General features: G+C 40.6%; 1 protein-coding gene across 2 annotated transcripts in view; it reads right to left on the bottom strand.

The window, feature by feature from the left end:
* Positions 1-7,406: 7,406 nt before the first annotated feature.
* Positions 7,407-25,521, bottom strand: part of PTPRB (protein tyrosine phosphatase receptor type B) — a 122,208-nt gene continuing 104,093 nt past the window's right edge. For both annotated transcript variants that reach the window (XM_075600245.1, XM_075600246.1), the window contains 10 exons: positions 25,014-25,031; positions 24,840-24,921; positions 24,265-24,355; positions 22,013-22,089; positions 21,172-21,306; positions 17,484-17,606; positions 16,424-16,587; positions 14,959-15,094; positions 11,266-11,386; positions 7,407-11,171 (listed from right to left, as the gene is read on the bottom strand). In XM_075600245.1, the coding sequence (XP_075456360.1) occupies positions 11,149-11,171; positions 11,266-11,386; positions 14,959-15,094; positions 16,424-16,587; positions 17,484-17,606; positions 21,172-21,306; positions 22,013-22,089; positions 24,265-24,355; positions 24,840-24,921; positions 25,014-25,031 (970 nt within the window). In that variant the 3' untranslated portion in view covers positions 7,407-11,148. The remainder of the gene's footprint in view (positions 11,172-11,265; positions 11,387-14,958; positions 15,095-16,423; positions 16,588-17,483; positions 17,607-21,171; positions 21,307-22,012; positions 22,090-24,264; positions 24,356-24,839; positions 24,922-25,013; positions 25,032-25,521) is intronic.

Genomic DNA, 25,521 nt, shown 5'->3' with positions numbered 1-25,521 from the left:
CAAATCCCACGTTGTTATGTAACAACGAAAAAAGCAACCTTATGGAGAAGCACACGGGCATACCAAGGAAATGATAACAAAATAATTTATTCATGTAGGTTTAAAAACAGGGGGAGAAAATTAAAGGCGGAGGGGGACACTCAAATATATGTTGCTATCATAATGACAGAAGGTAGGTTAAGAAGACATGAACCTTGAAAAATTCATGCAAAAACGTAAATGGCATTATTGAATAATGTTGGTAAAAATATCCTCAACAGAGTGTTTACTGATATTTGTGCAACCACTGCTACCATTTTTTGCATTTACTATCTTATTAACAAACAGTTATTTCCGGTTGTAATGCGCACAAATCTGCAGTTTGTGCTTATTATTTATATGCATGCCTGATTCAGAGCTGCTTTTGTTTGTTTAATAATTTTTGTGTGTTATTTGCTTCAATTATGTGCCTTTGCCTCTTGGTATATATATCTGGTAGATGTGATTCCCCCTCCTCTTTTAATTTTCTCCCCTGTTTTTAAACCTACATTAATAAATTCTTCTGTTATCATTTCCTTGGTATGCCCGTGTGCTTCTCCATAAGGTTGCATTTTTCGTTGTTACATAATTACATTAACCTTTAGCACCACTGTCTCGTGTTATTATATCATAAATTTAGACAGTTTTTGGGCTACAGTAATACTGTTGATGCGGTATACTTTTGTGTTTTCCAAATCCCACGTTGTGTACATCGGAATACTGATGTCAGGGCGCGTGATTTCTTCCAACCGTACCGCCTTAAGACGCGAGTGCGGCGAGTGCAGAAAATGACATTTTAGTGTTCTGTTTTTTAAACACCTTAAATTGACACAGTAGCACAGTACTGTACACTTTGCAATTCATTCATTTCATTGCACCCAAAGAAACAGAATCCATGAAATTCAACAAAGCAATCGCGATAAGCGCGGGTGCCTGGGGCGATTGGCCGCGTTCATGCTGCGTGGTGTACAGCAGAGCACACGAAATCGGCGCCGTGATTTGTTTGAATAACGGCCGCTGCAGCTGTAGTGCTCATAAGGTTACTCCTGGTCAATGCCCCAAAGTAAACTTGTATAACCCATTAGGATCAAATCATTCCAAGCCACCTGTGTATTCTAATGGTAAGCAGTGAACAATAATATATAATTATGCCACCAAATCATAATAGTACTTGGCTGGTACAAATATATTCCCTATGAATAAGGTTAATTGGGTCTAAGTGCGGACCTTCTTACACCAGAAAATAACCCCTAGATGGTGGCAATTCACTGTATATAATGATTAAAGTATCCTTGGTATATATAGCAGCAGATCACATAACAGTGGGCCTGAGTATGCCCACATTTACTATCACTGTGGTTATATATAAGTAATGTAGCCAGATATAATAGGATAGTTATACATAGTTATACATAAGATATGTAGCTAGAAATGCGAGAACCATTGGACTCCTAAGGCCGCACTTATAGTGCTGGCGACGGCGACGGCGACCAATGACGTCACCCGTCGCTATCGCCACTAGCGAAAGTTAAAAATTTATTTTTAAGCGACGTTGCTGGCGACAAGGCCAGTGACATCATGAAGGGGGCGGGCTGCGCTCTCTGATTGGTGGCGACTCTCTCTAAAAAATCAAATTTGCCCGGCTTCAAAATTTTGGGTCCCGATGTCGCTCTGTCGCCGTCGCGCTTACTATAAGCGCTTGCGACGGAGTCAATGGATTTGTTTTGGAGCTACGTCACGTCGCCAGGCACTATAAGTGCAGCCTAAGTCTTGCGGGTGTTATAAAACACCCCCTATGTTGCTCGGCTTACCGGGAGGCTATTTTGCCATTTCTCTGTTGTTTTGGTTGTGAAAGTAATTTAAGTCCCTGGCTGAGAGGCGGCGCCATTGTTATTTATGAAATATGTTTCTCTAGCTGGGAGGCGAGAGTTTCACCATTACATAATGACTTTAACTTCATAATGTAAGGGTTTGCGTTATGTATTGTTATGATGGTTTAATAAATGGTGCTGCGTCTTTATCCTTTGTCTGTGTCTGGGGTAAGTTATTTCAGTTAAGCTAAGTTTAGTTTAAAGGGTAATGCAGTTCTCTGTTTGGAGAGGACACTGGGTGTGATTTTTATAGACACTATTGTTCTTTTTTGCTTTCGTTTTAATAAAACTCTGACAAAGCAATTCTATTCTGAGCACACATCTCCATGAATATGGTCAGGTTGACTTTACAACCCGAAAATATGACGTACTCTTAAATGCTGAAGCTACTGTACATATGGTGGTCCAAACTGAGGTTACCAGAGCTACAGTATACGGATGCAGCCACGAGTATCCGAACACTTGCCTGGGAAAATCTGGGGCAATACCCCAGTAATGCTGCAACATTTCTGCAGACAGACTAATGGCCCATCGGATAAACACATCGGGGGTCCCTGGCAGTCCCATTCAAACTGAGGAGATTGCCCCAGATTTTCAAAGGCAAGTGTTCGGATACTCGTTGCTGCATCTGTATTCCTTTATATATGATCAATTAGATACTGGTTTTCTTCACAACTACATCTCGTTCCATCTACACGTTTCTATTGCAATTAAAATAAATTTGACAGACAAAAACAAAACAAAACACTGAAGCTTATCATTTTTATTTGCAATGATGTGTCATATGTCAAGGAGGCCACTTTCCTCATCACATTGTAACTGAACACAAAACTGTCATGCTACAACTGACAACATTTTATTTAACTATCCTGCTAAATAAAAAAAAACTGTAATTCTTGTCACATACAGTATAAAGTCACATCAACAAGCCACATCACTACAGCTGGGATCGCTGGGATCCCTGCCCCCCCCCCTCAAGAAAATGTTATTGCATTTGGAAGAACATTTTTTCGCATTTTCTCACATTTATATTTGGCAAAGTGCTTTACATGTTTTTCAACCCTGCAAAATAAGGTTATGGCTCCATTAGAAAGACGTATATTTTTTTTTATAGAAAGGGGAGTCTTTGAAAATGTTACTCCACTTTTCTTGATCAGAAAGGCACTAGGATTTATTAATAAAATAACTTTCCCCTTACACTGGATTACTTCTTGCAGCAAATGTGAAGTAAACATTTGGCAACTCCCTTCTCCAATTAGTAAAGAAATGTATTATTTCAGCAAACCATGATCCTTTAACTCTTTGTGCACCGGAGACCCCTTTGCTGCATGCAACATATTGCAGTGAAATGCGTAGGTGGTCAATCCAGCATTTAAAGGGCTAAATAAAATGTAAAACAGACACATTTGTAATTACATGTATAAAATAAATTGGTTTACAATATTTGTATTTATTAATAATTCAAGACAGTAGTACATGTAATTAGTAATACTGTATGTAATACAATACACTATAAAACCCATCCTACTTGGAATGCACATTTACTTGTAGTTCACGGACGGTACAACTCACAATAATGCAACATTATCAAATGATCATAAAACTGGAATATTAATAATGCCACTTTGGCTGATGCCAAAAGACAAAAACTAAGAACACATTTTTTTTGAAAGACAACTAATTAAGCAACATTTAGCTGTCTTTGAAAGGGTCCCTATGAGCACCAAAACTTTTGTGAGTACTGTAGATTGATTTTGGTTGCTTTACAAATACGTGTGCCCTTGCATTTGTCTTTTGTTACATGTCTAAGGTGTTCAGCTTCTTCTAACTTGGAGACATGTTAAAATTAATTTTGGTACAGGTGTGTATGTTTTCTCTAATTTTAAATCATGCAGTTTATAATAATGATGCAGACAGGAATACTCCAGCGGAAAGAAAAGGGAATTAATTGGTTTTGTCTTCGTCACAAGGTTGGGACAATCATACACAGTGCAAGGTTACAGCAGGATCCTAGATACAGACAAGACCACGACTATTCTAAAGCTTGCCTTAAAGTAGTCCGGTTACATTCTGGGTATGTGCTGGGTGTAGCCTGGCTAGTTTAAGGCAAGTTTAAGGCATTTCTGCATTGACTAATGACCCATAGGATTAACACAGCAGGTGTCCCTGGCAGTTCCATTCACTTTGAATGGGACTGCCAGGGACCCCCGCTGTTAATCTGATGGGCCATTAATCAATGCAGAAATGCTGGGTCTAGTTAAAGGCAAGCTTAAAAACAAACACATAGGTTTGATGGTCCCTGATTCCTCCTCATTATTAATAAACACAAATAAAACACAGAGCACTAGGACAAGCTGGAAGCTTCAGTATTGATTCTTGGGCAAACTGTTAGCTGGAACAGAACTAAACTGAAAAAGCACTTGGTACAACTTGTTGTGTATATGGAGCCATATCAGAATTTAGGATTAATATAAATCCTCTTGAATTGTTACCACAAGGAGAAGCAATATGATTCTGAGCCTGGGCTGGATTCACTTGAGCATTATTTTCACCAAGTTGGCAATAGTAGCTCCCTACACTAAATACATTTAGAAATTGTGCAAGGGAATGGATCACTTTCTGGCCATCTTAATATGTGCGTCTGCAATTCCTTTTAATGCACCTATACACACTAATATGAGTGAGACACATTGTTGTTACTATACATGGTATAATAAATAGGCTGTACTCTATCCTTATATATATAGTGTGTCTTTAAATAACTTGTTTTGGGCTATTTCATACTAGTGTTTTTATCAGCTAATGGAAAATAGCACAATATCCATGAGTCCAATATTTGCACTATAAACAGTAATATAAGACAAATAGCTTGTTTAGAGTAATTCGGCCGTAGATTGTAAGATCTCCAGGCAGGGATTGCCTTTCCTATTTTCTGATTCATGTATTATAATTCCCTGTATTGTATTGTTTATTTTGAAAAGCGCGGCATACATTGTTGGCACTATATAAATAAAACTATACATTCATACATACATTCTTATCTGATCTAGCACCAAGCACACTATTATTTTAGCAATTTCCTACTGTCTTGCATTTAATATGAAATACGTTGAAACATGCTATTAATAGTTTTGAGCTATTTCTCATAATGCTGTGTACACTGTCAATAGGACTAGCTACAGCCACGCTTTTTTTTATTTTAGCATCATTACAGTAGTATAAAAACAATTAAGGGTAAAGAATTGGCAATTATAGGAGCACCATTGCAGCCACAACTGACATACTGTACATTCATAATAAACTTTCAGTCAACACGAAATGATTGGACTTTTACACTTAGCAACTATAGTTAGGTGTACAGTGTGTATTTGGTATTACGTCTACGAGGAGCATTTACTTCCAACTGAGAGTTCAGAGTTTCTGGAGAGAAAAGCATGTGAAAGTTAAAGCAGCAGAGAGTAGAGTTTGCTCTTTCTAGCGTCAGACAGAGGTGAACCAGCACCTGGGAGTTAAAAAAAATGATTCCAAAAAGAACATTTACAATGTGATGCCTCCTCAAACTCAATAAATATAAACTGAAGAAACTTGAAACTGAGATTTGTATAAGCAGCCATACATCCTTGGCAACTTCCTTTATAGTTTGATATACAAGTGTAAAAACACTTCTGTGAACTCAGGCAATTGTTATTGATAGCAGTTGACCTTTTCATTCAGGCAATATACTGTAAGCCTCATGTTTTTGTAAAAGTTAGGGATATTGCACCATTAACCATAATCTATAGGTAATAAGGGCAAACGAAGAAATACACCCCTTGGATTTCCATTTCAAGTTTGAGTTATAGCATGGACCAGTGGACCAGTTTATCATCTTGAACTAAAATCCCCAGAGAAAACACAGGATTGTTACATACAGCTTACAGCAGGGGAGCGCAAACTTTTTTCCCTGCGCCCCCCTGCCGGTGGTCCCCTCACTATCGCGCCCCCCCCCAACCCCCACTTACCTGCGCTCCGGCGTCATGACGTCATGTTGCCATAGCAATGTGACGTCACATGACCTTGCGGCGTCATTTTGAAGCCGCGTTGCCATGGCAATGCAGGAAGGAAGCCGGGTAAGTTAGGTTTACAGAGGCCCTGCAGCTCCCCCGGCACTTAATTTAAGTGCCTTCGGGAATCGTGCGGGGCCTCTGTAAACCCCGCGCCCTCCCGTCGGCAGTCTCGCGCCCCCCCTGGGGGTCGCATCCCCATGTTTGCGCACCGCTGGCTTACAGTATGTTATACATTATTCATAGTATGTTCAGAAATACATTGACCATGGCCAGTCATAAGCAGGCAATGTTGTACCTATGAAGGTATTGTTACATCATGTCTAGGCACCATTTTCAAAACTATTTTAGTTTTAATTAAGATACTTTGCAGATTTTCTAATCTGCTGTAAAGATACTGTATGACGGGATTTATGATTGGGTGGATTAACAAATAATATAACTAACTGTAGATATTTGTAATCTAAAACAGGGGCACGCAAACTTTTCAGTCGGTGCTCCCCTTTCTGCACTCCTACCTGCTTGTGCCCCCTCCTTACCTTGTTTCTGGCGTCAAATGATGCCGCGGAGTCACGTTGCCTTGGCGATGCGTCGTTGAAGACAAGGTAAGGGAAGTTGCAGAGGCCTTGCGCGATCCGGCATTTAATTAAAATTCCTTGTGGAAGAGCGCGGGGCCTCTGTAACCGCCCCCCAGTTTGCACACCCCTGATCTAAACCATATTTGTTTAATGGACTATGTTCATTCCCAGAGGATTCCCCACTCATGCTGCATGTACACTATTAGGAAGTTAATCTACTCACTTCTAGAGAGTATCCACCTGTTCAGGTCCAGTGCAACCACTAGGTGATTTAGGCGGCACATTTTTTGGGGTAATGGAAGTTGGGGAGGAAGATGGACGATGTGTGATGGGCACGGAGCAGGGCAGCGGCAGAGGTGGTCGGCGGTAGAGATGGGTGGTGGCGGAAGAGGAAGACAGAGCACTGCGGAAGTGGAGCAGGGCGGCAGAGACGGGTGGCGGTGGGAGAGGAGGATGGACGTCTGCGGTAGAGACGGGTGGTATCAGAGGTGTTTGGCAGTAGAGACGGGTGACGGCAGAGGCGGTCAGCGGTAGAGACGGGCAATGGTGGGAGAGGAAGATGGAGCACCACGGAAGCGGCAGTAGAGGAGGAAGACTGCCGGGAGGAGCACTCCAGCCGTCCGTCACAGAAGTCTTCACTGACTCTGGTGTCTGCCGCTGATACAACGCAGGTCCTCCCAGCCGTCCTCCTTCTGTGCAGCAATGCTTTGCTCCAGCCACTGCCCGTCTCTACCACTGACCACCTCTACCGCCACGTTTTTACCGTCCTCCTCTCCCACGCCTCACATTTCTTCTGCCACCCTGCTCCGTGCCCACCGCGCGTCTCTACCGCTGCTCCGCTCCTGCTGGCCTGTCTCCTCCACAGACCGCTCGTAGCCATTAAAGCTGCAGTTCAGTTTTTTTTTTTTTTTTTTTTTACTTTAATAGTTTCATGTGTGCAATCTCTACTTACTTAAAGAACTGTATAGCTGCAGGTCAATTCGTTCTCCATGTATTGATAGGTCGAAATTTGGTGACATAATTAGTGAAGGGATCTGTTTATATTCTGCTTGTCTGTCAGTGGAAGCTCATGAATATTCATGAGCAATCCTGCACTGACACGTGCTAGAGGGAGGGCAGGGCTGACAAAGGGGTGTGCCTGGGTTTGTGACAGGACATGAAGGGGCAGTGCCTTAGCAAATGGCTGTTAAAATAGAATACAAGAAAATTGGTCTTTCAAAGTTGTTTTTTTTAAAACAGAAAATGCTAAAAGTATTTTTTCTTACTACAGAACTGATTTATTAAAAAAAACACACATGCAGGATATTGACTGAACTGCAGCTTTAATTGGGTGATAGGAGAAGGGGGTGAGAAAAGAGGAGGAGGAGGGGGATGAGAGAAGAATAGGAGGAGGTGGAAGTGAGAGGAGGAGGAGGGGGTGAGAGGAGAGGAGGAGGAGGAAGAGGAGAGGAGGAGGAGAGAAGGAGGAGGGGGTAAGTAGAGGAGGGAGTGAGAGAATAGGATGAGAGACAATGAGGAAGAGGGAGTGAGAAGAGGAGGAGGGGGTTAGAGGAGGTGGAGGAGGGGGTGAGAGAGGAGGAGGAGGGGTGAGAAAGGAGGCAGGGGATGTGAAAGAGAGGGGCTGTGTAACATAATTTTTTTTTTTAATCCAAAAGTGGGGAGGGGCGCAGGGCTGAAGGTTCACCTAGGGTGCCGAATACCCTTGTACCGGCCCTGCACATGTTTCTACTGGAAGTACTGCAGGCAATTCAGGCAAGGTAAGGCTGTCATGACTATGGCAGAGTGGCTTTTAGGAAAGTAATCTGTGCCATTGTGGGCAGAAAATGAATTCTTGTTAATACAGTAAGGAATTGAAAAATGCTTGGGATAGACATGACTATGAAAGAAAGCCAAGGATCATATCAGGTCTGAGTTCTTACAGCAGATCGGAATATGGGAAGACTACGTGGGCCAAGTGCTTTATATCTGCCGTCAAATGTTATGTTTCTGTGCTTGACAAGTAGATTTAGACAATTGAGTTGCCAAGTAAATAATAAATGGGTCTTGTAAATGCTGCTCTTGAGATTTAGAGAGTAGGTGCTGTATATGGAGAAACAGGAGGAGATACAGGAAAACATATAATAGTTTGCTACACTTGCATACTGTATACTCTAGGGCTGCGCAAACGTGGGGGACACAACATTTTTAGGTGGGGACAGGGACGCGGCGCTTACAGAGGCCCCGCGCTCTTCCTTAAATGTGAACATTTAAATAACATGCCGGGGGAGTGAGCGAGGCCTCTGTAACTGCCTCTTACCTGCTCTCCGGCGCCTTCTGGTGAGGCGTCACCATGACAACGTGGCGTCGAATGACGCCGCCGATGCCGGAGAGAAGGTAAGAGGGGGGAGCAAAGAAAAAGTTTGCGCATCCTTGCTCTAGAGTCATCATCTTTTCCACCACACCAGCGCGTGACCTCATTCAATTGACTAGAATATTCATTTGACTAGCCAGCAATCTATTAACTAACATACAATGCACATCGCAAGAGACAGTGGCAAACAGAGCTGTATGAAATCTCTGAAACTTCATTAGTGATATTGTTATATTTGATTCAGATGCAAAGTTTAATGTGCATCTCGGCATATGACATAATCCCTCAAATCTCATTCTGAATGTCGTGGTAGGATGAGTGATCCTCACATAGTTATTTGTGATAATACTTTACATATTTTTATCACTGTATTTTTTTTTATATATATATATATATAAATAGTTTTAGATATATCTATCTGTAAATGAGACAGCTGCATGGCAGATATCAAGCTTTAAAATAAGCTTTTTAGAAAAATATACAATTATAGTTAATAAAAGAATTTACTTTTGTGTAACTTTTGAGGAAACAAATAATACTGCGTAACTTTGAATGTCAAAAGTGCTGATTTTTGCAATATTGTTTCATTTGGATGCTATTATATTTTCTGCTAATGCCTGTAATTTATAGCAATACTTCCAACATACATTATAAAATATGGATTTGCCTTTTTTGCAGGAACCCACTCTGTATTCTTGCATTGATGGATACATGCAGTGCAGTAAAAAAACCACTGGCATTTCCCCAACTTGCAACTAAATTTACTACCACTAACAGATACCCATCTCATTGCTAGGCTATCCAGCAGGAATCAGCAGCACACACAGCATTTAGTGCCTGCATGGCACAACACAACTCCCATGTAACACACATAGCTTATTTTGTACACAATTCACCTTGACAAAATTCAGGGGACATTTATCAAGGACCATTGGTGCTGGCACAACTGAGGATGTTTGGGCAGTTTTTTACTGCTCAGATTATTTTATGTAACACGGCAGTGATATTTTTAAGCAGAGCATGTACTTCAAACAAAAAGCAAGTACGTAAAAGTAACCAAGCTTTTCAAATAAAACACATTTCAAAAGTGCACCTTATTTTTGCAACAGTACCACCTCTTGGTCCTCAATAAACGACTTACCTAATTTCTAAGGAGACCCACAAGCATTAACCACTTTGCTGGCAGAGATCAGTAATGCATTTTCATGACCTTTCTGCCAGAGAAGGGGTTCAATGCAGTGCTACTTACTTGGCAGGTTCGAGTTATGATAACTAACATGATGCATTAATTATGCTACACCCATGACTCTAAAACATTACACAGCTCTCAGCTACCGGGCTGTATTTACTAAGCAGTCTTCTGGCATGAGACACCTTGCCCAGCGCTGGAAGACGCCTTGCCCAGCACTGGGAGACACCTTGCAGCAACGGAAGGTTTCTTACTGTATGGCAGAAGACATCTTAGAACAGATGTAGCCAATGTTATTGCACCAATCAGCCAATGTTGTAAAATTTTTGTTAAAAGATGCGCGGGCTTTGACGCTGTGTGTGTCGCATGAATGGGCGCAATAACATTGGGAACATGTGTACATACAGTATGGCCACCCGTAATCCCCTAGTAAATACATAAAATAAATTCTACTTGTATATTGCCTAGTAAATGACACTAATACTGTGAATGGTAAGTGGGTACGCATTAAAGCAAAAGTAGTCTTACAAATGCTAAAGTGAGAACTATTGTGTGTTTATGTGCTAAACACATTTCAGCTGATATAACACATTTAAATCGTCAAGCATACTGGCGAACTCTTCCTTATTTATGAAGTAGTCTCCCTCATAATTCACTGAAAATTGCAACACCTGAAAATAATTTCCTCAACCAAATGCATGTCAATAGAAGATGATAAAATCGCCCTTCTTTTGTTAGCAAATCTTCCCGAATATCATATTTCCATGTTGGCCAGTTTGTCAAAACGTAAAAAATGACACAATGAAAATCACTTTATCCTTTGCAAGCTTACTTGTACCTTAATACATCTTTTACCTCTTAACACGAGACACGAGAAAAATGGTCTCAAAGCAATATTTAAACAACTCTGAAAAAATATATATTTATATACATTTTGATAACCAAAGTATGTACATTTAAATTACATACACTTTAAAAAAAAAAAAAAATTACCAGACCAATAAATTATTGAAGACATACACCATGTCTGGCACCTATTTAGTGCTTAAGGAAATACAGGTAGCACACTTGATTGAAGCAGAAGATGTCTGAGGAATTCTCAGTGCCTTGAATACGCATTATCTGGAAATGAAGGACATGGGTAGATTAGTGAGTAAAACAGGATACTTCATGTGATGTGAACTGAGTTCATTAAGGTAATTGGTATTGTCCGCACCTCTGTGATACTCTGGATTCACATTCTCGTATATTGGAAATAAGGGATTGTCCTGCTCGTTGCGTAGCTTCCTCGCTCTCAAGACGTCTCTTACACATTGATGCAAATAAACATATTGACACTGCAAAAAAGGGAGACAGAAAATATAATATATGGAGGGTGTTTTAAGGATTGACATGGTGTAGGGAAAGGTTGCTAAACCAGCAGTGCCACTGCAGCATATATCAGCGTTAACAGGGAAGTGAAAGCATTATCTGTTATTACGTTTTTCTGTTTGTCTCAGGATTTGAGATATGTTTAATAGCTTTTCAAGCTAGCCCATACAATAAACAGATGTAGCCCAAATTATGTTCTGCAGGAAAGCGTCAAAGAAACTATTTTGGTGCGGTTTGCTGAAAGCAGAATACCAATTACCGCTGTGGTCCCTGCAAATCATTAATCAGGCTACTTTTGTACAATGCATGCCATTGTACTGTTCATGAGTAATGTATGCTGTGTTGCATCCATGGCTACAAGGTCAAGGGTTGAGTTACAGTATAAAGCAGATCATAGCAAATTGGTGACCCTTTAAAAAAAATATTTTTATTTAGTAACATGTTTAAAACTGTTAATAAAGGGCCAATATTTTTGGGGTAGATGTATGCATGTGGTCTTCATTAATAGCTTTAAAAATATATATATTATATCATTGATGCGAGTAGAAAATAATGACCTTTTAGCATTTGGAGATTATTCTAATAAAATATTTACTTTATAGCAAGACAGTCGGTTTCGGGGTCGAGGCCGGCGGCAGGCAAAGGTAGTCAGGTCCGGTTCTGAGGTTGGGGCGGGCGGCAGGCAAGGGGTAGTCAGGTTCAGTTCCAAGGTCAAGACCGGCAGCAGGCAAGGCAGAGCTCAGACAGGAGAAGGTAACAAGTACTTTGCACGACCAATGACTAGAAGCAACTGCCTGCCTTTTAAAGGCCAGAGGCAGCTGCTGGCAATGAAAACTAAAGAGAGGCTGATTTCCTGTCAGGGGAGTAAGGGCAGTATTTGTCAGGAAGCAAGATGTCCATGGTGGCTTTGGACCAGATGATGTCACTTCCTGTCAGCATTCACCCTGAATGTACAGACAGATCCCTTATAGTATCCCCCCCTTCAGGGTCAAACTCTGAGGTGACTAGGTCCTGTCTTGTTTTGGCTGACGACGGTTGAACGCCTTGACTAGGGCTGGGGCATGAAGATCTTGAGACTTCACCCAGCTCCTTTCCTCAGGACCATACCCATTCCAGTCCACCAGATACTGAATTGATCCCCTGGAGATACGAGAGTCAAGTATCTGTTGTACCTCATACTCAATTTGACTCTCAACCGGATTAGGAGGAGGGTCTTCTGAAAAGCGATTTTTCACCACAGGTTTCAGAAGGGATACGTGGAATGTGGTGGGAATCTTTAATGAAGAGGGGAGCTCCAGTTGATAAGAGACTTAAGAAAAGAAATGCATCCATAGCGCATGCATTTTCTTTGTATCTCCACACTTATTCGGAATCTGTTATAGAGTGCATCCTTACTTGAGTCCAGAAGAACATACTCACCACAGTTAATTGATGTTGCCCTAAAACCACTGATATTTTGTGAGTAGGCTGCACAGAAGAGCCAAGATTGCATGGAGATTTATTCACATATTATTATTGACTACACTTAGTTTGTTGCTTTCTCCCTACATGCTCCCCCTTTATTTTGAGATGCAAATTCTACATTTTGGGGACGAGTAAAGACAAACCCTACCAGTTGGTTTGAGCAGGGAGTCACAAAGTTTATTTATTTATCACTGTTTTTGCACATTTATTGTCACTATTTTTCACGAGTGCAAATTAATTGCTGTTTAATGTTTATTGTCACTTTATAGATAGTTGCCACTTTCAGTGTTTAGTGCCTTCTTTTCACACCATCACTTTGTCAGGATCGTAATTGCTGACACAATTTTAGATAAGGGAATGATGGGACCCTTGTCAGTAGAATCAGTGTCATCCGTGGAGAACTGGCGTGATAGGGCATCTGCTTTTACATTCTTGGAACCCGGCCGGTAGGAGATCCCGTAATTAAAGCGAGTGAAAAAGAGTGCCCATCTAGCCTGGCGAGTGTTTAACCTGAATGCCCCCTTAAGGTATTCCAAGTTTTTATGGTCCGTAAGAACCGTGACTTGTATGGCGGTTCCTTCAAGAAGGTGTCTCCACTCCTCCAGAGCCATTTTAACGGCTAGACATTCACGATTGCCCACATCGTAGTTGTGTTCCACAGCAGAAAACTTCTTAGAGAAAAAGGAACACAGATGTAACCAACCCTGAAACTCACTTCTCTGTGACAGGACTGCGCCTGCTCTAACGTCAGAGGCATCCACTTCGACGATAAAAGGATGATGAGGATCGGGGTGTTTCAGGATGGCTGCAGAAGAAAAAATGTTTCTTGAGCTTCAGAAAAGCTGTCTGAGCCTGCGGAGACCAGTTCGTGTGATCAGTCTGTTTTTTTTTGTCATGGCTGTGATGGGTGCAACGATTTTGGAAAAATCCTGAATGAATCGCCTGTAATAATTTGCGAAACCTACGAATCTCTGAATGGCTTTTAATCCCTTAAGTGCTGGCCAGTCCAGAACAGCAGCAACCTTAGCAGGATCCATTTCTAGGCCCTGGGCAGAGATGATGTATGATGAAAAGAAAGACGGGATTTCTCAAATTCACACGTCTTGAATTTAGCGAGGAGGTTGTTCTCTAGTGGAGAAGGAGCGGCTCACTCGGTAACAACACTGACTGGTGCAGAGTTTGAAGCAGGGAAACCTGGTTCAATTCCAGGTGCCAGCTCCTTGTGACCTTGGGCAAGTCTCTTTATCTCCCTCAGGCACCAAAAACGTAGATTGTAAGCTACATGGGGCAGGGACTGTGCCTGCAAAATGTCTCTTTAAAGCACTACGTAAAACTAGCAGCGCTATAGAAGAACATGCTATTATTATTATTATTCTCTAGGAGGCGTTTAAGGACCACCCTCACCTGCTGATGATGTTGTTCCAGGGTTTTAGAATAGATGTGGATATCATCAAGGTATATGATAACTGAGGTGTCTAACATGTCTCTGAAAATTTTGTTCACGAAAAACTGGAACACTGTGAGAGCATTGCATAGGCCGAAGGGCATCATCAAGTGGCCATCGCATGTGTTGAAAGTGGTATTCCACTTGTCACCCTGCTTTATCCTTATAAGATTATAAGCCCCTCTTAAACCGAGCTTGGTAAAAACTGTTGCCCCACATAGACGATCAAAGAGTTCGGTGGTCAGAGGAAGAGGATACCGGTTCTTGACAGTAATTTTATTCAAACCCCGGTAATCAATACAAAGTCTCAATGGCCCGTCCTTCTTTGCCACAAAGAAAAAACCTGCACCAGCAGGAGAACAGTATTTGCGAATGAATCCTCGCTTCAGGTTTTCATCAGTGTATGTCCTGATCGCCTTGGTTTCCGGTTCGGAAAGAGGTTATGTACGTCCATGAGGAGGAGTCATCCAAGGAAGGAGATCGATTGCACATACATATATACACACATACATACTGTATAGAAACAGAACAAAAATCTTTAAAGCAATGTGGTGCAGTGTATGGGCAAATAGGTACCTTTATGATAACTAAAACTTATTTTGGAAGTATTTGAATCTTGATCTCTCTTACCTCAGTCTGCACCATATGAACCCGGTGAAGCCGGAGATCATGCGCTGCTCCATAAATATCCACTGAGTCTTTTGCATCCAGTTGTTGAAGGATTCTGTCCAGTGCTATGAAAGTGCCTGTTCTGCCAACGCCAGCACTACAAAAATATCCACGAAACAAGCAACTTCAAACTCCAAATCCTCAGTCACCTCATTTACTTGCAGTTATTTATAACAAGCATTACTCTGGATGGTTTGCTAACTAACACATTTATTAATATGGATAAGGTTTAGGTTTGTGTTCTACACAATTAAACAAGCAATATGTATGTGCTGTTTAATAATATGAATGTAATTATTCTGGGTAACTTTAACATCCAAAATGTCAAACATGCTTCCTGTTAGGGAAAATTACTTGAAACCGCAACCACTAAAATTCAAGTGGGGATAAAATTATACCATGATGCCGTTTTATTCCCAAGCATTTCCTAAAGATGGAGGAGCCATTGCTATTTTGCATGATATTTTTACTGGTTTCTAGTGCCATATTTACAGGGTCCATTGTAATGGTAGTTTTAATCCTTCTCTGGCACTATCATAGCCTTAAAAAAATCTTTCCATAAAGATGTCAAGAAGATGTAAAGAAACCCCATCTTTGTGTCACTTGACAACTAACTACAACAACCCTAACTAAAGTTAAAAGAAGTGTAGATTAAATAAATGGTGGTACCAGCGATCAGTTCGAGGAAAATGTTGGCAGGAGATCGATGCTAAGGCCCGGCTCTCTCAGTCAGCGCGCCCGCACTGCAGACAGGCGGCGCGCTGACAGGCAATTGACCGCGATATGCGGTCTGTAGGGAGCCGGGAGCCGGAGCGGGAGGGGGGCGGGAGCAGGAGGGGGGGCGTGGTAAAACTTTTCAAAGGCCTGAGATCGTGGTGCCATGGTGCCGTCCACCCCCCCACACACAACACATACACACAACACATACACACACACATACACACACACATACATACAGTACACACTCACACACTTTTCCCCCGCAGCTCCTTCCCTGCTCCCCTCCCAAGCCGCCTCCCATCCGTAGCTCCTTCCCTCCCTTCCCCTCCTTCCCTCATTGGCTGACTGCCGCACCACGTGACGCGTCACAGCTGCAAATCACAAGGAGCTTGCAGCATCGGCCGGCTGACGCATCACAGCACGCAGTCAGCCAAGTAGTAAGGAGCCAGCGGGAACCTCCACACTAGAAGAAAGGGGCTGGTGGTCCGCTGCCGCGCGCACCACCGGACGCAGCGGGACCAAAGCCTAAGAAGGTTGGCTGTGTTTTAGATAAATCAGTAGAGTACTATTAAATAAAGCAGTAATTTAATATGGATTAAAGGGTTCCACAACTGAGCTCTACTTCAGTAAGAAGTCATGTGCATTTTTGGATGGATTTTTAAAACACACCGTGGAACATTCTTCTGTAGATTGCTTTCTGCTGTACCTGCAGTGTATGACAGAAGGACCAGTTCCCGGAGTTCTGTTGATATAATCTCTGACAGTTCTTACAAACTGGATCAAAGACTGTGTGGTTTCTGGCACTCCATGATCAGGCCACACCGTGTAGTGGAAATGACGGACCAGCCTGGCAGAGTCGAGTTGATCTTCCTGTACAAACAGAGAAGTTGCTTTTTATCTTGTTTAGTGACAGTAAAATTAGGTCAACACTTTTATAGTATAGCATGAGCTCTCCCTGCCAACAAGAGACTGCAAATATAATTAGGGTATAGACAATTCAAAGAACTCACAGAACAGTGAAAGACAGGCGAGCAGGAATTACTTGTTATATATTGGAATATTGTTAACCTCTTTAGTGCTTGTGAATCTGTTTAGCAATGGTCTTACCTCTCCCCCAGGAGAGGACTATGGGTCCTTTATTCAACCTGTTATATATCCTTAAAGCAGCAAGAGGTTTATTTATCATTTTTAATATAGCCCCACATAGAGCTGTAAAAACCAACATTTTAATTGTAGCCAACATTACTTTTATAGTGACAGACATGTACATTAATCTCCATTTCATGCATTTACTTAAAATGTAGGGTTTCCGTGCAACTTTTTTAATTGTATTTTTCTGGGAGCATGTATTTAAAATGAACATTATAAAGATGTACAGAGTATATTGGTGCATCATTTTATTGTGAAATAGAGTACAGAACTGTTCTTAACACAATTATGATAACAGCAATGTTGTATTCAAGGTAGACTTCACAGTGTAAATGTGATAGCATTGATTAATCTGTCTAGTCTGCTAGCGAGGTCTAGATTATCCAAACTTCACAAATATACATTTTTTTGACCTTTTAATAATTAGGATATCTTCCTCCGTTCTTCCAAAGGGCACAAATCAGAATGATGAATTACCTGTACTGCAGAGTTTTGCAGACTATAAAATGACACAACCTGTACTTTTTGCATTGATTTCAAACGTTTGATAAATGAGGTCCTGTAATAGTGGAAACATTCACACTGCTTAACCTCAATATGAAGGAAAATGATCTTACACTGCAAATTGTGAACTCCCTTATTGTCCATTCAGGAAGCACAGACTCTGACAGCATCTGTACTATGAGGTCCCCATAATACAACGAGTCTTGGTCAAAGGGCCAATAATGATCACATTTTACCTGTATGGTGAAAAAAAAAAATACAACAGCTTAGATTATATTGTGGCTGATCTGTTTAGCGCCTTAAATGCTGGAGGGTTGCAATAAACGGTGCACTAAAAGGACTGCATATCACATATTAAATATATTATTCAGGGCTTTCTGTCACTGAAGTGGCTGCTGTTAGAGAGGACTTGTGGCTCATAAAATATTCCCCCGGTGGAATACAGAGGCAAAAACAGCCCTAGATGTATTAACCCATTCTCTGCTGAAGGCGCCAGCAACACACTGGAAAGGATAGCTTTGCAATACATGGTCAACCACTGCTAGCAGAGAAGGGGTTAAATACAAGATCAAATTGTTTTGTATGGGCTTTTTTTAATACACGTATGAATTTATTTGTATAGCGCCGTCCATGTACAAAGCGCTTCACAGCAGCAATACACATGACAAAATAAAATGACATCATGGGAATAAGCACTACAGACATAAAAGTAACATTAGGAAAATAAGTCCCTGCTCCGAGGAGCTTTTAATTGCTACCTCTGCTGCCATTGTTTGCCTTTGTTTTCTACCTGGGAATTTACACCCCAGTATGTTGCAAGCCTTTCCAGCTCTTGCAACTTCCAGGACCCCCTGCGCCCCAAGAACATTCCACCTTTTTTTATGTTCCCTTTGGGAAATAAAAATGGCAACTGGGTGAGCCTCACTCTGGCGGGTCAATAGGAAGCTCCAATGTCATTGGCGCATGGCGTTGCGATTCCTTATTGGCTGGCTCTGGCAGCCATCTTTTTTTTTTTGTAGTTGTAGTAATATCAAATAATAAGGTAAATCTCTTGGGACATAGGGGGTTGCCGGAGTTGAGAATAGTGTGGTTTAGCTCGGGAAGAACCCCAGTTTTGATTGTGAAAAAAAAACCCAACAAAAACAAAGATTAAGGGACTGATGTTTTAAAGTTCAACTACTATATATTCATGAGTAATGTGTAGTGACGGATTTCCTAAAGGTTAACTTGACCTTTCAAATGATATTCTCTCGTCTATCCTCTTCCCACCCTTCAATCAAGATACATTAGCGTAGGCTGCAACATGTTTATAATATTAGAAATAATTATAGCTTTCTAGATGGAAGGAAGATGTAAGGTATTCACATTATATTTCTACTTCTTCTAACCTGATGGCTCTTGCAAATCTAACTGTTCTTAAAATAAATATTCTGAGTCACTGGATGACCAACTGTACTGACTATAACAAAATATCTCCAAAGCACTTGCAGCTCTCATCAGAACTGGGATACACAGCATTGTTGCACAGCCCTGGTGTTCAGCATCTGCATAGAGCACGTGCACATGCATAGGCAATTATACAGGAGTTAGACAGGAATTGGGTTGAAGTGGGATAACAAACAAAACTATCTGAAGAAGTACAACTGAAAAAGCAAATCCAGTATCCTCCTCTCCAACTCTGCTTGGTGTGAACCTTGACTTTTCAGACACTTCAACCAATACCCAAGAAATGCTGCATGTAACTGATAGCACTACTACCTGCACTGTTGCATTTTATTTATGTATTTTTTTTCTTCTTCTTTCACACAGCTATTTAGATACTGTACGATTTATTTTTGCAATTTTTTCACTACTCTATGGAGTACTCTATTTCTTTCTTTATCACAAGCTTGCTTTTTATTGAAATCTCATTCAACCTCTCTTCTCTGTGCTCAACCCCAATGTTATTAACACACTTAACACACTCCACTTTAGTCCCAAATCACGCTGTTATAAAACCTCCCCTCACCTCTGCTTTCTTTCTCTACTTCTCTCTGTTGCTGGTGACACTGCTCCCAATCCTGGGGTCTTTGCACAATCTCCATCTGCTTTCACCTTCGCTCCCCCAACTCTCACTCAAACCCTCCTTGAGGTCACAACCCCTCTGATTTAATATCTGTTCCCTGCCTTCCCTTATCTCCCCTTTTTACTGTGCTCCCTAGTTTCCTTTCCTTTCTGCAACTTTTTGTTCTACACATCTACTGTCAAACTCTCCTGACTACCCCTTTTTGACTTTTTCTACCCTATAATATAGGAGTAAGTGTCATGTTTGCTTTAATCCTCTCCCTCTACCACAAGTCCTCTGAATTCTATTCCCCCATGTCACATTACATTTCTCAAACCTACTCTGGAAACCACAATGGCAAATTTCTCTTTCCCTTCAAAAATGCAATAGTCATACCCATTTTAAGAAGAGCACCCTTCACCCTGCTTGCCCCTCACACCATCTCCCTGTCTCTCTATTGCTTTACAAGGTAACATTTCTATAGCATTGTAAAATGATCACATGACCCACTGCATACTCACTTACCCTTAGGCTGGGGCCATGATATCTTCGCCCGCGCGGAGGCAAGCGGGTGCTTTCAATGGCCATGGTGGACGTGCCGTGGGGGGCGTCAAGGAGCTGGTTCACCCTCATTGGGTGAACCGCTCACGTGACCGGCCTGTCGCGCCAAGAAATCAGTTTGAACTGATTTCTTGCACAACACGCGCCCCCTCTCGCTTTGGCGCGCATGCGCCCGCACGCCACAAGGACGCGAACACTGCCTTAAGGCAGTCTGTTCGCTCAGCGTGTGGACACCTCCGCATGGTCTGCGGTACCATGGCCCCAGCCTTAGGCTGCATTAATGACGTTCATTGTATGTCATTAGGGCTGGAACGCCAGGGGCCCTTATGACGTACATGGAATGTCATGTTATATTTGCTTGGTTACTAGATCGGGTTCACAGCTCTATCTGAGCCCTCCCACACTCTGTTTATGTCACGAGGGCCGGTGGCAAACACATGGTTGTAATCTTCCGGCAGCGAAAGGGTTAACTAAGATCTATTAAATGTGCCCTTCTATGTACTCCTTTTGTCTCTGTAAGTCTTCCAATACACCATTTACAAAGTTACATACTGTAGTTACATAGTAGATGAGGTTGAAACAGACATGCGTCCATCAATTTCAACCTATGCTAAATTTAGATAGATATTTTATCCTATATCCGTACTTACAGTATATTGATTCAGGGGAAGGCAAACAAAACCCCCAGTGACATATCATCTAATCTAATAAGGGGGAAAATAAATTCCTTCCTGACTCCAATATTGGCAGATTACTCCCTGAATAACATCCCTCCCATGTTTACATATTTGGTATATCCCTGTATACCGTTCCTTTCTAAAAAGATGTCCAACCTTTTTTTTGATCATATATATTGTATCTGCCATCACAGCCTCCATGGGTAATGAATTCCACATTTTAACTGCCCTTACTAAAGTTTTAGTTTGTAAACTGTTCGTGGCAGGGAATAATGTCCCTTAATACAGTATTTACTTTCATGTACAGTATTATCTATTTTTTTTTATATAATTCCCTGTGTTATGTCCTGTATAATATCTCTGTAAAGCACTGGCACTTCATACATAAATACAATACAATGCAATATTTATACACAGAGACACATGCAAGCTAAGCAGAAGAATGTTAAGGTTATAAAGGCAATGACAAATAAAAGGACAAAAAGTCCTACACTGAAAAACCTCTTAAACCACACTTACCCGGCCCTTTTCTACACACTGTGTCACCATCACAATGTTGTGAACATTTTGCTCCCACACCATTTTCCAGAAATCATCCTTGGTGCCAGGAAGGGGCCCTTGTGTAGCAATATATTCTCTACGAAAACTATTGCCCTAAAAAAATCAACAGTTGGTATAATGTGAACAAATTGTATGTTTTTATCATGATAAAAGCCTAACGAGTCAGCAAAAAAAGCAATGTCAAAAACGGTACACAAATAGTATAAGACAAGCAATATAGTGGTTGGAAATACAGTACAGTACAGCATATCTGGATTAAAAGCTGAATGTTGGATGAACTACTGTATGAGCAATGTGTAGGGCAATCTGTGTCACGTCTAAAATGTATAAAAAGTCGGGAACAGAAATGCTTGGGTTTAATCCATTCTCCATGAGCCAGACTAGTTTATTTTTAGACTATCAATGACTATTCTATTCATATACAGATGAAGATCATTCACATAAAACATGGTGTAGCTAGTGGTCCCCAAGGACAGATGGAGAACGATTGTGCAAAGCAATCTTACCTAACTTGACAAACATGCTTTACTATGAATTGTAAGACCTTCTATAGAAGGACCTCTTCACTGTATGTAACTGGTGGTGTTGCTCTATGTATTTGGGACACTGGCTGACCCAAGCTATGATTTAACATCAGACAGAGAAACACAAATGAGCACTTCAGATAAAAAGTGGTCTTATCTCTGCAAGTTCATTTTCTAACATACAAATAATAATCATGCAGCATGATTTCCTTCAGGGTCACTGGATCAGAAAGCAAGAGATTAAATATGATACATAAAAGAAAATGGTTACTAACTGGTGTATAGCTGGCATTAATGTAGTCTGAGCAAGGATCATCATCAACGTTGGAAAGCTTCACTCTTGTGGAATCATCTGTAAAAACAAGAAAAAAACAAGAAATTAGCCCGGTAACTAACTAGAGATGGTTAAACTGTCAAAATCCATCATTTCACGGAATTTCCAGTGCTTTCCATTTAAAACTGTTCTGCGGTGTAAAATCAGTCGATGGATTGTTCTAGTTTCAATCCACATGGATTCATCTAAAACCACCATTGGATACAATCCGCTGGTGGATTTTAAGAATCCAATCTGTGGATGTGCGGATTGCTGAATCCGCAGATTGGATTCCTAATATCCTCCAGTAGATTGCGGATCGGATTGTCGGCGATAAAAAAAAATACAAATCTGCAAAAAAAAAAGTGCCCATCTCTGATAGTAATGACCACAGGGACACTTGATTTTGTTTCTTTAAGAACATAAAATGTAAATAAACTGTGTTTTATTAACTTCCTTCTGCTTGAATGCTTCTCGAACACGAGTGGGTAAAATATGCAATTCCACATATTCAGCATTATATGGTTAGGCTGCTGGAAACAAGCCAGAGTGCCATGATGAACTGTACATACTGTATGTAAATTGTTCTATGTTACTCCCAATGCTGCAACTAAATAAATATCATCATTAAAACTTGCAATACTGCGACTAGCTAAATGTCCAGTTTTATAGGTACGATGACCAACTTACAGTTTTTTTGAGGGCCTCCAATTAGTAGAGATGTGCAAAACATTTGCACAAGTTTGCAAAACTTGCATTTTTTAAAAAAATCATCAACATTCGTAAATGTTCACCTGGAGTATGTTTCTCAAAACAATAATTACTATGAGAGATGGCCTCCTAAAATGTATGTCTTTATATCCTTAAATACCACGAGACATGGAAATAACATGGAAATGATTATGTACTGTATGCATATATTCGTATATTTTTGCATACATGCATACAAATGCAGCGGCCGTTATTCGAACAAATCACGGAGCTGTTTTCGTGTGCCCTGCAGTATTCCATGCGGCATTCATGCCGCCAATCGCCCCAGGCACCCGTGTTTATCGCGGTTGCTTTGTTTGAATTTCATGGATTCTGTTTCTTTCTGTGCAATAAAATGAATGAATTGTAATGTGTACAGTACTGTGCTACTGTGCTACTGTGCTACTGTGCTACTGTGCTACTGTGCTACTGTGCTACTGTGCTACTGTGCTACTGTGCTACTGTGCTACTGTGCTACTGTGCTACTGTGCTACTGTGCTACTGTGCTACTGTGTCAATTTCAGGTATTTAAAAACCAGAACACTAAAATGCCATTTTCTGCACTCGCCTGCACTCGCGTCTTAAGGTGGTACGGTTGGAAGAAATCACGCGCCATGACATGGGTATTCCGAGGTATACAACGCTTGAAGTGTTCGAATAACGGCCGCTGCATCTGTATATTAGTTTCATATTTGTGCATATATACGGTGGTGTTAAGGACATTGATAATATGAAAGACACTAATTATATGGAGTTTTTCTCTCAACGCATTTCCTGGTGAAATGGTAAAAATGTTGCCAATTCTTTTTGCCGCAAGTGTGAAAAATGCAAAATAAATCAGAGTGTTAACTTTGGTGAAAACATTTGCAAATATGTGAAAAACTTAACAGTTTGAGAAAATCTTTGCAAACTAAACCATCTTTAGGTATATCAGTTGGTCTTTCATAAGTGGTTAGAGATAAAGCAATTTTAATACTCTATTAATTCATTCATGCAATTCTAATACTTTGCTGAAGGTTTGTGTACTCATCAGCTAATGCAATCCAGCTTTAAGGCAGTGACTCTGCTAGATGTATTATAACCACAAGTAGTGTTAAAACAATGTACAGTAACTGAGTCCTGTGGGAGCAATGGCTCAAAGTGGTGAAATCATAAAAAAACTATTGATCCGAGGATGTTCTGCTATTAGCATGAATGGAGATGGATCTGATATCCACTCTTTAGAAATAATTGAGGGAATTAATCACCCCATCCCCAGTGGCAAGAAGATAACATAATGTCGTTAAAATCCCAGTGGGTTTGTTTCAACAAATGCACAACAATACAAAGATTTTCAAATCATTAAATATGTTCTACAATAAACCCATCGCTAAGAAATCATTTTGTCCTATTTTTAGTTCCTGCATTCTCTCCTTAAAAATATGAAGATACACTACAATAGTACTCAACAAACACAATACTTACAGGGCAATATGTTGTTGTATCGATTTTTCCCTCTGTTCTCTGGCAAAAGTGCTGTGTCAAAAGATTGGTTTCGACCAATATCTTTAAGATCCTGAAAAGACAAAAACAAAATGTCACAGTGCAACTTGGCCAAAACATGTTCCTTGGCTTGGATATAATATCTTTTGTTTCTTGTCACAGTATTTTGTTTAAATCAATTTAAAACAGAAAAAAGGCACATCTGCTGTATCTGATGCTGGAAGCTTTTTTTTATTTTGGGATAGAGTGCCTTCTTGATCATATGCCTTCCAGTTTGCTAAAATACTCAGTGAGACGAATGAGCTGTTTTCAGTAGTTTATAATCTTATTATGAAATGTACTAATCTAGGGGATTATGTTGTAATAACTATATGTAATTTACCAGTGCACTGCCTTTGTGGAGGTAAAACAATTAGGTGTTGTTGTAAAGTTTCAATTGTGATACACTGTCCTGCATGTAAATGAAGGTGGAAAAGCACAACAGTCTTGTGCCTTTAAGCATGTAGTGAATATTTATAATTTAATATTATATAATCATGTTTTCAATGGGACCTCACCTCATATTCCTGTGACAGCAAGTAGTTGGAATCTGCTTGAAGCTTGGTGAAGTGGACTTCAAATTGATTGGATTTTATTGGGCTAAAATACACAAAATAAAAAACACGATAAACCAAACTACTCTCTACAAGTAGAGTAAAGAAGTTTAGTTTTTTATTTTCAGTTTCTCTTACCTTGAAGTTCTTCGGTTCCTGGAAAATAAAAAGGAACTTCTGTTATTGGTGTATGGTTATATTGCAGAATGCTAAGTAAACATAGACAGATTGGGAGGGGTAGGGGGAGAGGGAGAGGGGGGGGGGAGATTTCACAGAAGTAGACAACCTGTACAGTGTGTGTGGCCAACATATTAGGCAAAAAATACAAAGTGAATAATAGGGAAAAACCCCAGAAATAGCGAAAGTGGATGCCTACTCACAACATTCCTGTAGAAAACAAATCTAATTTATTTCAGGAATAATGGAGAGTACAAAGTTTCAGGTCCAACATGAATGAAAGGTTCGTCTTGGACCTGAAATGTTGTACTCTCCATTGTTCCTGAAATAAATGAGATTTTTTTTTCTACAGGAATGTAGTGAGTAGAGATTCACTTTAGCGATTTCTGCGGGGGGTGGGGTAGGGGGGGGGGGAAGGCTCCCTGTTTTTCACTTTGTATTAGAATTAATTAATTTATTTATAAAATGT

Source organism: Ascaphus truei, chromosome 5 (genome assembly GCF_040206685.1).
Source record: "Ascaphus truei isolate aAscTru1 chromosome 5, aAscTru1.hap1, whole genome shotgun sequence".
Lineage (NCBI taxonomy): Eukaryota > Metazoa > Chordata > Amphibia > Anura > Ascaphidae > Ascaphus > Ascaphus truei.
Note: the sequence above shows the minus strand (reverse complement) of the source record. Positions and strands in the feature narration are given on the sequence as shown.